At 39.6% G+C, this 15,904-nt stretch overlaps 1 protein-coding gene across 6 annotated transcripts in view; it reads left to right on the plus strand.

Annotated features, from left to right (window-relative positions):
• Positions 1–536: 536 nt before the first annotated feature.
• DZIP1 (DAZ interacting zinc finger protein 1) overlaps positions 537–15,904 on the plus strand; it is a 36,605-nt gene continuing 21,237 nt past the window's right edge. Inside the window, exons 1-9 of one of the 6 annotated variants that reach the window (XM_085057520.1) lie at positions 537–1,358; positions 2,732–2,801; positions 2,878–3,372; positions 7,974–8,058; positions 9,595–9,719; positions 11,937–12,098; positions 12,791–12,928; positions 13,969–14,031; positions 15,279–15,419. In XM_085057520.1, coding sequence (XP_084913646.1) covers positions 2,799–2,801; positions 2,878–3,372; positions 7,974–8,058; positions 9,595–9,719; positions 11,937–12,098; positions 12,791–12,928; positions 13,969–14,031; positions 15,279–15,419 — 1,212 coding nt within the window. In that variant the 5' untranslated portion in view covers positions 537–1,358; positions 2,732–2,798. The remainder of the gene's footprint in view (positions 1,359–2,731; positions 2,802–2,877; positions 3,373–7,973; positions 8,059–9,594; positions 9,720–11,936; positions 12,099–12,790; positions 12,929–13,968; positions 14,032–15,278; positions 15,420–15,904) is intronic. The other 5 variants (XM_085057513.1, XM_085057494.1, XM_085057503.1 and 2 more) reach the window with 5 other exon arrangements.

Below are 15,904 nucleotides of genomic sequence, written 5' to 3' on the forward strand. Positions count from 1 at the left end.
GGTTTACTTGGCTGACTTTAAATAATGTTTGATCATTTTTGTCTTATTAAACCCATGCTTCTGTCAGTGAAAGGCCATTATTTAATGCATGTTTTTTTGGGCTCCTGTTTGACACACAAATTGGTAGCTTGCAAAACTCACATGTTTTTTATGTAAAGAAATATCTCCTATGCCAAATAGATGGAGCACATATTAGGCTCAGATCTTTGGGAGTTAGATTTCATTAAGTGTAAATTAACAGTTCATTTGATTAGAAGAAATATTCAAAAACATGTTTTTCAAGGTGTTTTACAGAATTTGAGGCTTGAACATTTTGGACAGTAGCCAATAATTGACCATTTAAAAAAATCTGAATGCTTACAAATATAAGTGTATTTATACACTAAATGGAACTGAGTCTGTGTTATATTAGAAATAGCTCTGAAGAAGGTCAGCAGTATATTTTATTACTTCAGGATTCAGTGTAAATGCAATGTTCAGTGGTAAACCAGGCAGATCTGTATTTGATATATATCAAAAAATGTTAAATAGATTTCTTTGAAGGTAGCAATTTGCTGGAGACCCTGTTCATGGAAAAGGAGGTGGCAAAAATGTCATCCTTGCAGGAGAAAACTGCAATGTTGCAAACATCACACAGTATCTTTCTAAATTAAAAACAAGTGTCACGGTAAGTGATAGAAGAATCTGAATGGAACTGAACCTTGGGTATTGCAGGAAAGTGTGGCCAGTAGGCTTAAGGTTAAAGGTCCAAAATCAACAACCAGTATAGAAACCTACATAAAACCGAGAGCTTATTATTTTGGTGGGCCCTTGTGTTAGTGCATGTAGCAACATTGTTGGTATTTTCATGGAAGTAGTTCTATGTTGTGATTAATGGTAGACATGTTACTATTTTTACTGGAGAGGGTGATGGTAAAAGTGCAGAGGAGAGGTGAAGTTCAATACAATTTCCTAGGAGGTGAATGGAGGGAAATACTAAGGAGGAATCGGAACTATGTGGAGGAGCTGAAAGGGGACAAAGGAGGCATAACAAGATGGTGAGGATCTACAGTACATGATCTTTGAGAGGAAGTTGAGGGAGCTGCACTTATTTAGTGTGGTGAAGAGAAGGCAAAGGGGCACTCTAATACTGACCTACAGTTACATGAACAATTGTAGGAAAAATATTCAAACCATTTTTTAATCTTGGTAATAGCTGACACTCAGGAATATCAGGAGGAGAGCACAGACATGCAACAGGTTGTACGGGGAGGTCATGGACTGTCTGTTCATCTTAAATGCCACAGGTGATGTGAACTAGTGTCCGGCAGAAATTTGGACTGGATGATGGTCACCAGAGGTCCATTGAGAACATCTCTGTGAGTCTATAATGCATGATGTAGAGAAACCTATGGAATGGAGTGAATGATCAGATATACATTGTGTGAATGATTTTGGAGAGGTATGTATCTAGGAATGACCAAGTGGATGAGAAACTGAAATATGTGTGGAAGAGACCGAAAAGTGAGGGAGGTATAAATGTGGAACATGACAGTAAGGCAAATGTAGCATAGGGGACTGAAATATTAGGAAACGATAACAGGAAGAGCAGGTTTTTGGAGAGTGGTAAGGATGAGTGAGGGAATAGGGTGATTTTGTGTGATGGAAGAAAAAGATGCTCCTGCTTAGAAACAGTGTTTGAAGCAACTGAGCAGGAGCAATGGCAACACCAAATTGGGGAGTACCGGGAATTGTGGTGGGGCAGGGATATAGACAGAAGTTGTTAGTTGCCTTGAAGAAAAGTATTTGGGCATGGATGGTGAAGTAGGTGATGTATGCAAGCCATGAGGTATTTCATGGGGCTGAAGTGTTTGTGATCGGTAGAATGAGACAGGAAAGACAGACGTGGTGAGGTTGTAGTGTTTTATGATTGCAAGAATGGGTCTGGTGATACCAGGCTGAGGTGTGTTGATTTGATGAGTGAGGAGAGCGCGTGGAAGTGGCATGCAAAGTGTGTGACTGTGTTGAGGTGAGGAAGCTGTTCAAATGCACCTGGCAGGAGGTTGGTGTGTGGGCTTTGGGAAGGGCATGGAGTTGCACTGGAGAGATTGCACAGAGCTACCAGCTGAGGCACATGAGGGTGCAGCAGCATGAAGCAGATGTATAGAGAAATGACATACGTATGTATGATCATGGTGGGGCGGTGACAGGTGTAAGCATATCTGGGAGAAAGATGAATAGGCAAGGCTGGAGAAAGGCATAGGACAGCACAGGGGTAGAGAAGTGTAAGGTCATGGTGGAGTGTGAAAGGTTTGAGTGAGGAGCAGTACGGAGGAGGCACGGGGTGGGGAGGCACGTTGATGGAGTGAATGTGCCAGCGGGGTGCCATGTACAGACTTCACAGAAGTGAAGGGAACGTGGAGAGAGAAAGCATACGCTGTGTAGCTGTGTTAAGGGGGCATATATGTAAGAGCGGAGCCGAGGATGTGTTTGTTGATGCGAGTAGCGTGTGAAGATGTAAAGGATGCGGTGCGTACGGTGCGCGGGGCAGGCGGAGCACCGGGACGCGCGGGAGAGGCTTCTTAGCGCGGCGCTGCCAGGAGGCTGTGGAGGCGTCGGGGGAGGAGGATGTCGGGAGGGAGAAGGGGACGGGATTTGCGCCGAGCACGGAGCCGAAGGGCCGTGGGGCGGGGAGCGGCGGGGCGGGCGGGAGGCAGCACAGCCCGGCGTCACTGCAGCCTCCCCCGCGCAGGCCGGGGCTGCCATAGCGACGCGGAGGACGCCGGCGCCGAGCAGAGCCGCAGGGACGGAGCCCGGACATGGTGAGCGCCGGGACGGGCGGGCGGCGGGGCGGGGCGGGGCTGGCGGCCCGGGCTGAGCCGTGTCTCTCTCCCGCAGCCTTTCTCCCAGCGCACCTACCACCCGCCGGCGGCTGGGCCCGGCGCGGGGCCCGCGGCGTTTCCCGCGTTCCAGTTCCGCTCGCGGCACGAGAACCCGGACTGGCGGCGCCTGAGCACCGTGGACGTGGAGCGGGTGGCGCGGGAGGGGGACGTGGCGGCCCTGCAGGTGCACCTGGAGCACGTCACCTTCTGCAGCGCCGAGCGGGAATGCTGCCCGCACTGCCAGGGCCCCGCAGACACCCTGCTGCTGAAGCTGCTGCGCCTGGCGCAGCTCTCCACCGAGTACCTGCTGCATTCCCAGGAGTACCTCAGCGCCCAGCTCGGCAGCCTGGAGGAGGCCCTGCGAGAGACACAGGCCCAGCGTGACCGGCTGGGCAAGGAGGTGGCCCAGCACTTGCAGGAGATCCAGGGGCTTAAGGAGGAATGCCGGCGGAGGAAGAGGATGATCAGCACTCAGCAGATGATGCTGGAGGCACGAGCCAACTACCACCAGGTGAGAGGAGAGGGCCTGGCAGCTCAGTCATCTACACTTTGCCAGCTCTGAGCCTGCTGGGATGGGCAGCAGAGCAGCCCCACTCTGCTGGGTGCAGTCGCTTGCTGGGTGAAAGGCTGGAACTGCAAGGACCAGTGACCTTGCAAAAGGAAGTGCATTGCTTGTACTTGTTTTCAGTCCGTGTTTCAGAGACTCTTGGGAGAGTGCCACATCATCTTTAACAAATCCTCTTTTTAATAACAAGTGCTCTTTACTCTTGGATTCTCTTTAGATGCTTGTAAAGTGTCAGATACACACGCATATGAAACCTGTGATAAATGTGTTACTCCTTTATGTTGCTGTCTTTCCTTGTCTGTCAACTGCGTGATCAGAAATCACACATGCCACGTACATCAAAACTGATGCTGAGTTGTAATGTACTGTCTGCAAGTAGTCACTGTCCTGTACTGATGTTCCCCAGGCACTAGGTTTCTGCTTGGGTGTGTGACTCAGAGGTGACTCAGGCAAGGTGGTAAAGAGCTTCAGTGCATTAGCTCAGCTCTGATTCCACAACAGTCTGTTCCTGAAGGGTCTTCCTTAAGAGCCTGAGTACATAGCTCTTCTGATTGACAGTGCCATGGCACTCTGTTTTTATTGGGAGGGTTTTTTTTGTCTCACTGCAACAGTGTGGTAGGCTGATTTAAGTATTTTTCAGCTTCAGCATTTTCCAACAGGTTTCAGGAATGCAAATTTCAGCTTCAAATGTAATCTGAAGTCTAAAGAGTACATTGGACACAGACTTGACATGATTTTGGGCTAGCTCTGTTGTGTAAAGTTACAGGCAAAATTCAATATTTAAGACACCACCTAAATTGGGTTAAGTGTTTCTGGAAGGGAAAAGGTATCTTATACTCCAAGAGTAGAACTATACATATAGCAAGGTTCATGCATTCAGGTGGCAATCTCAAAGACAAGCTGTTGATATGGTATTATTTAAAAAAAACTTTATTCAACTTACAAAGCAGTTTGTCTGTCCTGTGTTGCAAAAGAAAACTGAATGCATGTGTCATTTTATGTGCAAACTTATATGATTCTTACACTGTGATTGCCAAATATTATCAAGTTTTCCAGAAATATGCAACTGTCTCCGTAGAAGCTGAAAAACATGGTAGTGAACTTGTCTCATTAGTAATCTGTTCAATGACATTTGCAGTAAAACAGAGATGGAAATCTATTTCCCATTTGTAATTTTTCACTTAAAGTAAACTTCTGATTTCCCCTCTTTATTTCTTCTCTGTTAGTAATTTCTTTTCTCTAGAACTTATATAGGTTCACACTAGAAAAATTAGTTCAGGGAATGATATTGAACAACACCTGAATTTCCTACAGTGTTTTCAGGATTCTGAGTGTGTGAATGTCAGAGATAAATTAAACTCTTCCTAGTGTTTGTAAATACAGGATAGCAGTGTGTTTATTAAACAACAGCTGTGTGATATTCATGTGTGCCATGACCTCGGCTGATCTCTGTTGACAGATAATAGAAGTTTTACCCTGAGAGGGTAGCTCAGATTCCATCCTCTCAAAATCCTGGATGTTTTGCAAATAAGCCCATTACTTACCTTTTTTAGTGAAGGTGCACTTTAAAGCTAATGTAAACATGTTTTGGCATTCAGATATAATGCCTTTAATCCACCACCAATAGAAGTTTAATCATGAAAAGCCACTATAAAATAGTAATGATACTTACAAGTCATAAATTTATGACTTGTTGGTCAATACCTTAATGTGAGTGATACAAATTTAATTTTAAGTACTACTTTTCACTTTTTGGATACTTTGGTCAGAAATCATACATTCTCATGTACAATATAGGCATAAAGTGCATGTTGTGGTTAACACTGTGAAAAATAGTTGCAAGAAAAGTGTTGCATAATTCAAACCCTAAATATTCCTTGTGTAAATCCTGTCTCCTGCAGTAAGAGCTTTCTTCTACTATCAGCAAGTCAAGCTGACGTGAAGTTTGTGCTCGAATGGATAACGTTATTTCACAGCCAATTTAATTCTGTAAATCATGTGCAATCTGTTACACTGTAAGCTCCCTGTTGGTTGGCAGTAATGCTTTGCTGCCATACTATATCACTTTATTTTGGTTTTATTTTAGGTCTTGCATTTGTTCAACAAAATTTGTCTTAATTATTCATGGCTTTAGTGTTTGCTGAAAAGTGTATTTTATGGGATACCCAACTACCAGTGGCAGTGTTCTAAATATTATATGAAATCTGTGAATTTCACATAATCACAGAATCATTTATTTTGGAAAAGACCTCTGAGATCATCAAGTCCAACCTTTGACCGATCAACATCTTGTCAACTAGACCATGGCTGTAAGTGCAGTGTTCACACATTTCTTGAATGCTTCCAGGGATGGTGACTCCTCCACCTCCCTTGGCAGTCCATTCCAGTGTTTAACCACCCTTTTCATGAAGAAATTCCTTCTGATGTCCAACCTGAACATTCCCTGGCACAGCTTGAGGCTAAATCCAAGTCCTCTTTTCCTGTCATTTATTGTCTGGGAGAAGAAGCTGACTCCTGTGTTATTACAACCTCCTTTCAGGCAGTTGTAGAGGTTGATAAGGTCTCCCCTGAGCCTCCTTTTCTGCAGGCTAAACAACCCCAGCTCCCTCTGCTGCTCCTCACAGGTCTTACCCTCCAGACTTGTCACCAGTTCCATTGCCCTTTTCTGCACTCACTCCAGCACCTCAATGTCCTTCTTGTAGTGAGGGGCCCAGAACTGGACACAGAACTTGAGGTGTGGCCTTACCAATGCCAAGTACAGAGGGACAATGACTGCCATGGTCCTGCTGGCCACAATACTGCTGATGAAAGCCAGGATGGCACTGGCCTTCTTCGTCACCTGGGCACACACTAGTTCATGTTCAGTAGCTGTTGGCCAACATCCCTGGTCCTTTTCCACTGAGTAGCTTTACAGACACTACCCCAAGCCTGTAGTGCTCAGAGGGTTGTTGTGGCTGAAGTGAAGAACCTGGTGCTTGGTCTTGTTGTACCTCATAAAATTGGCCTCTGTCAATCCATCCAGTCCATATCCCTCTGCAGAGCGTTCCTACCCTCCATCAGATCAATATTCCCATTCAATTGGTGTTGTTTGCAAATCCCTGAAGGTGCACTCAATCCCCTCATCTAAATAATCAATAAACATTTTAAACTGGCCTATCCCCAACAATGACCCCTGGGGACATGACTAGTGACTGGAGGCCAACTGGATACAAGACTACCATGATCTTTTGGCTCATCTATCCAGACAGTTCTTAACCCAGAGAAGAGTGCACCTCTCCAAGCCATGGGCTGCCAGCATTTCCAGAAGATTGCTGTAGTAGATGGTGTTGACTACAGCCTTTCCCTCACCCACTAGGCAGGTCATCTGGTCATAAAAGGATCAAGTTGGTCAGGCAGAACCTGCCTTTCCTAAACCCATGCTGGCTGGATCTGATCCCTTGGTTGTTCTGTATGTGATCACACTGAAGATGATTTGTTCCAGAACATTGCCAGGCACCTAAGTCAGGCTGACAGGTCTGTAGTTCCCCAGATTCTCCTTCTGGCATTGATTATGGTGACAAGATCTTGAACCTATTAAGCTGGTTTCTTACAGTCATATCAAACTGATAAGGAAAAATGACTTATCTGAGTATCTGTGGTTTGTTAAAATGCATTTACTTGGAAAAAAGTATGAGATATAAGTAATGAATGACCCTAAAGTGTTGAGCGGCCCTTATGCATAGTCTTAAAGTATGTTACCAAGTTTGTAGATGTAGCTTCTGTCCTTGTACTACCCATCTAAAATATATTGTGAACATTAGTAGAATGTACTTTGAAGGCAAACAAAAAGGATATTTTAGAAAGAGTAGGATCAAAATTTGACTTAAAATTTAAATTTGAAACTAATAAGTAAATTACAGAAATAGTAATTGAAACAACTTTGTTCTTCAGAAGGATTCTAGGTAGCATACTAATGTAGCTATGTGCCTTTTCTTACAAAAAGTACAGGTGTACTGTTACCTTCCTTTGGTTGAAATGTTTGAGTATTTACATATGTGTGGTCCTTTGAATATTGACATCTTACAACTCATGTACTCAAACCTGTCTTTGTAGTTTTTTACCAGCTGTGTGGTGCTCTGCTTTGTGGTGTTACATGAATTGTAAGAACACCTAAGCTGCTGATTGGCTGCAGTCTGTGTATTTTGCTTAAGAGGGTTGTCACACCTTTATCCTTATAGTTCTCTACCTACATATATGAATCTTTGTGGTTTATATCTGAATTTGAACTTGCTTGGCCAAAGGCTTTTTTGTTCAGTTTGTATGGTGCCTAGCACAATCAGATTCTTGCTCATGACCATCACTGTGAAACTTTAGATAGCACTAATAGAATAATAACTTTACAGAAATCAGGTATCATGAGAATTGTAGTCCTTTTTCTTGTGAGATGGAATTTAGTAAAATTACCTTCTTTTGACATATGAACAAAAGTAATAACCTGTTAAAAACCTTAACCACTGTGTTTACCAAAAAGATGCTACTAATCTGTTTTTAACTGCTTGTTTTTGTAGTGTCCGTTTTGTGAAAAGGCTTTTATGACCTATTCCTTTTTACAAAGTCACATTCAAAGGCGTCATCCAGGAGAGGCTGAGATTGGTATGTACTTTAATATTATCAAAAAATTAAGAGATGTAGTTTAGAAAAGTGTAAATGTAGTGTGGATGTGCAGTCCATGATTTTGTGTAACTTGAAAGAATGATTTTTATTTTTCATTTTTAGGTGGCAGTTACCAGTTTGGGTGAGTGCAAGTGCCACTGACTGATACAATGTATTGGGCAACATATGTTTCAGTCTCTGGAAAATAGTTAACAAAAACCTGTGGGCCATATTTGCAGCATCTTTTCAAACTAGCATTTCTGTTAAATACTTTAGCCAGTAGCACAGTTCAGAGCACAATTTATCTTTACGTATGTATGTTATTGAAGGTGTTGGTAAAATGAACAAGTTGAGCTAAGGAAGATACATTTTTTAAATATATATGAATTATTAATACAGAAATAATCTACCCCAGCTGAAATCAGGTTGAATAGAACCAGGCTCTCCTGAACTAAACTGACTGTGAAATGTAGCAAAAAAGAGAAACAGTTGAGAACAGTCTGACTTCCTCTATCTTTGATACTCAAGGTTGCCTTACCCCAACTTGCATACTTTAGTCTCTCTTAATTGAAAGATGTTTAGTTTGAAAAACAATGGTCTCAAAGTTTCTTTCATTCATATCTAAATTCTCTCCTTCCTGCTAGGCTGCATGCTTATGATTTGTTGCTAAGCACCAACAAGTATTGACAAGAAATAGTGATTAGAAACACCAGAGGAGCCTTTGGGAGGAGAAAAAGTGGGAAGACTCTAATGAGGCCTGAACTGTAGCTTGTCAGGTGAATAAAACAGCAGCAAAAGTGAGAGGGGTCTGAGTAAGCACCTGAGGAAGTGTGAATATATTGGAAGAAGAAAGAAACTCTTGTGCACTTTACAGTTGATAAAATGATAGTGGAAGATGCTGCAGAAACAGTTGAAATAATTGTCATGTGAAAGCATTAGCCTGAAATGGCTCTATGGAGGAAATATCCCATGCAGTTATTTCTGACATAATGTTCTGCATTGTGCTCAGATTCCCAGCTGATGGGCATGTAAACCCTTCGTAAATTGATTAAATGTTTCACAATTGAAGATTGTTGTAATTTTTGCATATTTTATTTTTTTTGTTTCATATTCTCTCATTTCTTTCCACATAAATAATTAGTTGTATTCCAAATGCATTCCTTACAAAAGATATTTAGGATAAACTAAACCTAGCAGAATTTAATAACTGAGGTTCACTTTGTCCTTCCTATGTCCTTTTTATGAGCCTATGTTGCTTAAATTCCTTTGAAATTAGATTATAGAATACTTTTTCATGTAAGTATTTCATATACTATTTCACATGTGTCAGTAGTACAAGTGTTTGAGGATAAGTTAGCAGTCCAAAGAAAATATGTATTCAAAAGCATGGAGAATCATGGTAGTGGGAGGGGAAATAGTCTAAGAAAGTCACACTTAGTGAAGATGTTACTGAAACACTAGAAATGTATTTGCAGTGAGTATCATAGTTCCAGAAATTGCAACAAACCTTTTAAAATCTGTGTTTCTTTCAAACAGAACAGAAGAGGAAAGGAAAGATAGAAAAATTGCAGGATGAGATTGAAAAACTGAAGGAGCAGTTGCAGCTTACCAAGTCCCAGTTAGAGTTTGAACAGCAGGCTAATTTGGCCAGGTTGTCTAAGGTAATACATGCTAAGTAATGTGAGCATCTCAGAAGATTTAGTACTTTGAACTGTGTTCACTCAACCCAGAGAAGTGCTGGATTTCCCAACGCTGAGCACTTTCAAGATTCAGCAGGACAAGGATATCCTGGAGAATGATCCCTTCCAACCTAATATCCTGTGATTGATGATGATTTTCTTCCTTGTTTCCAGAGGAAACCCTGGTCTTCTGTAAAACATGGGGTGTTTCTTTCCCTGAACTCAGCTTCAGACTTCTCTTTCTTCAGTCCTCTTGTTCTGCCTATCTTGGAATTTTTCAGCTTCCATTTTCGAAAGTACTGAATGACCAAATCAAAAGCTGGTAGAGTTTCACTTAGGAGTGCAAGCACTGTCAGAATAATGGGCCTTGGCCCTAAGTGGACATATGGAAGATATTCTACTCATTCATTCTGCACCTAGCTTTTGAGAAGTACATCTATAACACACTTCTGCCCCCAAAGCATTATTTGATTTATGAGGTGGAACTTGGAGTATTCATAACAGTGCAATGTAGATATTTTGGTGCCTTAAGGGCCTATTTTGGAGTCACTTGTCATAGCTGAGACTCTTAACTGCAAGGGGACTACCTGAAGTGTCCTGAAGCTACAGTCTGCAGTGTTACGCAACAAGAAGTTTTCAAAACTTCTCTGTTTTTCTGAGATGTTGGGAAGATAGAAATTTGAAGCATGACTGGTTACAATTTGTCTGCCATGACCGACATCCACTGTCAATTCAGATGTCATAATATTTTTGTCTTTTGATTAAAAGAGCAGAAGATCTTTCCCACGCTGTTTTTGTTTTGGTTTTTTTTGTTGTTTTTTTTTTTTTAGAACTACTACTGGAGGGAATTTGTATATAAACTGCTATGCTTCCTATTCTTGGTCACTTCTACTCCTTTGAGGTGAAAGGCTACAGATGATCCCATTCTTCCTAGTTGTGCAATGATTACATGTTATAGTTAGAGAAAAAATTCAGAGTGAATGCTGTGATGGAAAGATGAAGGTTTTTTCTAAAAAATATGTATGGCCCGAGCAGTGAAATGCAGGACTTTAAACAATTTGAGAACTATATAAAAATGCATCACTCTGTAGTGTAATTGTTGAAGTGATCTAACTGATAAAGTGGGGTAAAATGTATATGGGGATAAAATAATTCTGATTTCATTCAGGAAATGATGGGTTGTACGCTGAGTGCTGTTACAGAAGGGCAAGATCTTAAGGTTGTGATACAGAATAGTCCTAGGGAAATATTAGTAGCAGCTAGTAAAGAAAATCAAATATTTCCAATTTTTCTGGAAAATCATTGTGCAAGCAACAGCCTAATGCAGTGTGTGAATCTAGTGCCTTCATCTCAAAAAGGGTAGGGTAGAGCTATAAAAGTTGTGGAGATGGGGTACAAATATGATCAGTCAGTGTTTAGAATGACTGAGCATGCTGAGAGTTGTCAGTCTGAAAAAGAGACAGCAGCTTGATGAAGATGGAGGGTGAGATACTGATACCTGTGAAGTTATGAGTTACACAGAGTGAATAGCGATGAACCATTCCCTCTGTGCTCCAGTTCAGGACTCAGCATCCATCAAATGAACGTAGCAGGACCAGATTCAAACAACAGCAACAGCAGCAACAACAACAAAAGTACCTGGCTCTTCGTGCAGCTTGTGGAGCTCATTGGCAAAAGATGTTGCAGTTGTTAAAAGCTGATGCAGCCGGAGGGGATGACTGCAAAAGTGTATGAGGAGAAATGTATTGAAGGTTATGCAGTTAATGAGGTTCACAGAACTGTATCAGGCTGAAGTCCTCTGACCTAAAAACAGCTGGCAACTTGGAGACTGTGAAGGAGAACACGCATGTTTGCTTGCCCCAATATTAACCTTTCTTACCTGTAAATTTAAGATCTTTGTGAGAAACAGGAAGCTGAACTAAGTGGATCTTTGATATGGCCAAGTAAGATCAGTTGTGTGTTATTCAGTGAAAAATAATGAACTGCCAAAACTTTCTTGAAGCCTACTTGTTTTGCTAGCAAAATGCACACTTTGCTACCCCAGAATTCTTAAAAAAAACCTGGTGGATTTTATGGGTTTTTTATGTCACAGTATTTCTCAAATATTGAAAGTGACTTCATTCCACATGCAGTTTGGGAGCTTGAATTTGTATTGAATGTGAGGAAAAATAACAAGTAATGTTTTTTTTTAAATTTCAGGAATGTGAGCAGCAAAAATCAAAAGAAGAAGATATTCTACAATCATTTCATAAATGGAAAGATGAGGAAAGAGAGAAATTGGCTGAACAAATAGACAAAGTGAAAGACATGTTTATGAAAGAGCTTAAGGAGTTATCTTCAAGAAATTCAACCTTAGAAAGTGTAAGCAATTTAAATTTTCTAACATTTTAAGGCGTGGATCCCTTACAATAGATGGCAGTGATCTTCACGTATTTGAAATGTGATACAGTCATGGTAAAGGTCTTCCCACAAAACTCTAAAAGTAATGATGGAATGGTAGCCATAATTGCATTTTTGTATACTGGTATTTTATTAACGTAATTTTGGGTTTGGTTTGTTTTTTGTTTTTTTTTTTTTTAATTTAAAGGATTGTTTTGGATGAATGAATGATACCTTCAGCAACTGTCAGTTTTTCGTTACTTCTCAGCCTTTGATTGCCTATTTATAGATTAGTAGATATTGTTGTGGTTGCTGCATGTTAGGTGTCCTTATGTTAATATTCTCATAAGTGGCATGGAGATTAACCTCTGCATTATAGTCCTGATAGAATTCATGTGTTTTCAATACATGCTTTGGAAATGCTCACTAGCAAGAGAATCCTAAAAGTATGGCTGGGTCAGAAAACAAATCTGCATGGTATTACCAGAGCAGCTTATATTTTGTAGCTGTTAGGTCCTGTAATTTTTACAAGTTATATTTATGTTAGATGTAGGTGCTATTAATTACATGAAATTGATAAATGCTGAACTCATGAGAAATAGGAGAAGTTTCTGATGCAATCTGTGCATAACTGTGTTTAAAGAAAATTTTGTATTCCTCCACCCTCCTATTAGCAACTGGTAGAATTACAAAAGTCCAATATGCAACAAAAATCCAATTTAGGAACACTGAAAGACAGCCATGAATTTACAGAGGAGAAACCTCAGCGTCCTCAGGATCATCCAAATGTGGTTAGATATCTGGACAAACAGGTAACACTAACTTTGTATTGCTTTTGACAGATTGCTTCTTTCTATTTTTTTTCATCTCTGAGTAGGATAAAAAAATCCATAAGTAAAATTTTCATTCTTCTCAATGCCAAAAATACCTGGGTTTAAAGATTTAATACTATTTAGTACTATCCATATAATGGCAAGCAAGGATTTATTTTCTTTATCCTTTATAAATAATGTAATTGTTATTTATTTATTGATATTCTCTTATTCTGTATGATTAAATATATCTATCTTTGCCAATTATGGTGGCAAAGATTGTTCAATTCCAGAAGGCTCTAATAAAGCATTTATGTCTACTGATTTGTGAGGCCACTTACTGAAAAATTGGAATATTCCATTTCCCAAGATGAAAAAGACAATTAGGAAACTTTCTGATAGAATTTGCCAACCTGTGCTTTTTTTTTGTTTCATTTTTTTTACACGTGCTTTATATATTTCATAGGTTTTGGGATATGAACATCTTTGTTTACTGCTGGTATTATATAGAAGTTTGGTCACTTCTGCTCAAAGATGTGGAAAACTTAGTTTTGCTATATGGGTTTCTTTACTTCATCAAAGAAAATTAGCTTCACTCTAAAACTCATATGTTAATATTGGGGTTTTTTCATTACTATGCAAACTACATAGTGAATGAGTGCTCAAAATTACATTATTTGTAGGGAAAAACTACTCTTACTACTTTTTTGTTAATGCACAGAGATGTATCAAAATGCTTGTATATTTCTCACTCACAGTGACTGCATATACAAATCAAAGAGCAAATACACAGTTTCTCGAGTTGGTAAGAAAACCACACTTTGATGTATAAATCATGCTGATGACTGTTCTAGGCCTTAAATCCTGGGTTACTCAAATTTCATATGATCTGTCATATTTTTGGTATTTATACTTTATTTTGAAAAATAAAGCTGCATATATTGAACTAAATGGTCATGTGTTACTAACAAGAAATAAAGCTGCATATATCAAAATAAATGTGTTCTTAACAGGAATTAAAATTTATTTCCTCCATGCAGGAAAAAAAGTGGACATCTCTAGTACAAGCCCTCCGTCATGACCATGAGACAGAAAAGTCCCTGGTAAGCGGCACAGGAAACCAGTTACACCAAAAGGAGACATTTTTCTTATTACCCTTTCAGTAGCTCTTGATATGCTCTAGTACATCTGCTAGATATCAAGATTTTATAAGAGCGTGTCCTGTTGTATTTATCATCTCTCTGTTTCTGTTATGGTAGGATCTTGGTGTTTCAGTTAAGGCCAGGGTTGAAACTGAATTGATCATTTCAGAATCTGACAGAAAACTGAAACTGTATCTGTCTTTTGAAGAGCTTACAGCTGATTCTGTGGGCACTGTATTATATAGCATTTTCTGTGTTAAGTAGATAGGCTGAATAGTTGAGATATGACTTGCCAACCTGTAGCTTCCATCCACTCTGTACCTGCTGCTACCATGGACCTGTGGCATGTGTCTCAATCTTTTTTTTCTCCTTTCTATCACTTCTCTATTGCTTTTGCTGTTGTAGCTTTCTAATGCAGAATCTATTCAGCTTTTTCAAGAAAAAACACCATGGCATTTTATTTTGCATCAGTTTATGTGTTTTACTATACAAAGCTTTATTCCTCAGATTTTTTTTTATGTCTGCATTTCTTTTTAATCTCTTTCCTGCTTTGTTTCTCTTGCTTCTTTTCCTTTCATTTTCCTTTCATCTGCGTGATCATGTAAGAACTGAGCAGATCATAGTGGTCTGACCAATGCTTCTCCTCCTCTGGCAAGAAAACATTGGGGAGGAACCATGGAACAGTCTCCAAAATGGATGTAGTTAATGATACACCCACATACAGTGCAAGAATAGAATAAGGGAGGAGTAATGTAAGTATTATTTTTGGGATGGTGCACCTAAGTATTGTTCCCTGTCTTCCACATTCAGAGTTAATATATTAGGTTTATTTTACAAATTCACATATCACCTCCTTAAAGTATCATTATTTGACGCTGTTTGTAATTAAAACATTTTATAGAATTAGAATTATAGAATTGTACACTTTTTCCTGCATTCTTATTTTTAGGCAATCTCAGCAATGTGTTTGTCTGACCTTTTCTTTATATTGAGATTTAGGTAGTCTTCCTTGTGTAATTAAAAAGTGATCGAGGCAACTGTTTTGTAATACATACCAGTCCTAGTGAAAGCAGAGAAGACATTAAGTTTTTGCTGAAAGAAAATGTTAAAAGTATCTAAGCATGACACCTGCTTGTTTAGACTTTATAGCATTAAAATATTTAGTATAGTATTAATATGATGTTACTTTTCTTCTGATTGCTTTCTAGCTACTGTCACAGATTGAGGCACTTAAATTATCAGCAAAAGAAGACCTGAACAAAAATAACGTCTTTTACAAGAGGAGGATAGAAGAATTGGAGCACAGGCTTCAGGAGCAGAATGATCTGGTTATTAGTCAGAAGATACAGGTCTGTTTTGTGAAACACTTCATGTTTCAGAGAGCACAGGACACAGAGAAACACTGTACTAGCATTTGGTCTGTGAAATATATCTGATTGCGTATTTAATATTTGCAGTTTGTAATAGTATTGCTGTAGTGTTTTGGTTGCATGTTGGAAATTATGTTGATAAATAAGAATAGATCTGGAAATCACAGGAATGTAAACCAGGAATTAAAATATGCTTGAGAAATAAAGGTGAAATAAACCAAATATTTTCTATAGGTCCAACATGAAATTAAAAGATTTCTAGGTCACTGTTACCAAAGACCTCTACAGGTGAAAAATTTCTGATAGTGGAAAGGATTTAATCTGCTGCAAAATAATCATAATGACATCTAGCGTTTGAGATCTGAAAATACATTACTTCTCACAATATAATTAAAGTATCATATTCATTACCATGAGAATAATTATTTAGAATATTACCATGTGACATGTAACAAGAGCAAGTG

This window comes from Lichenostomus cassidix, chromosome 1 (genome assembly GCF_008360975.1).
Source record: "Lichenostomus cassidix isolate B80296 chromosome 1, HeHo_3.0, whole genome shotgun sequence".
NCBI classification, from domain to species: domain Eukaryota; kingdom Metazoa; phylum Chordata; class Aves; order Passeriformes; family Meliphagidae; genus Lichenostomus; species Lichenostomus cassidix.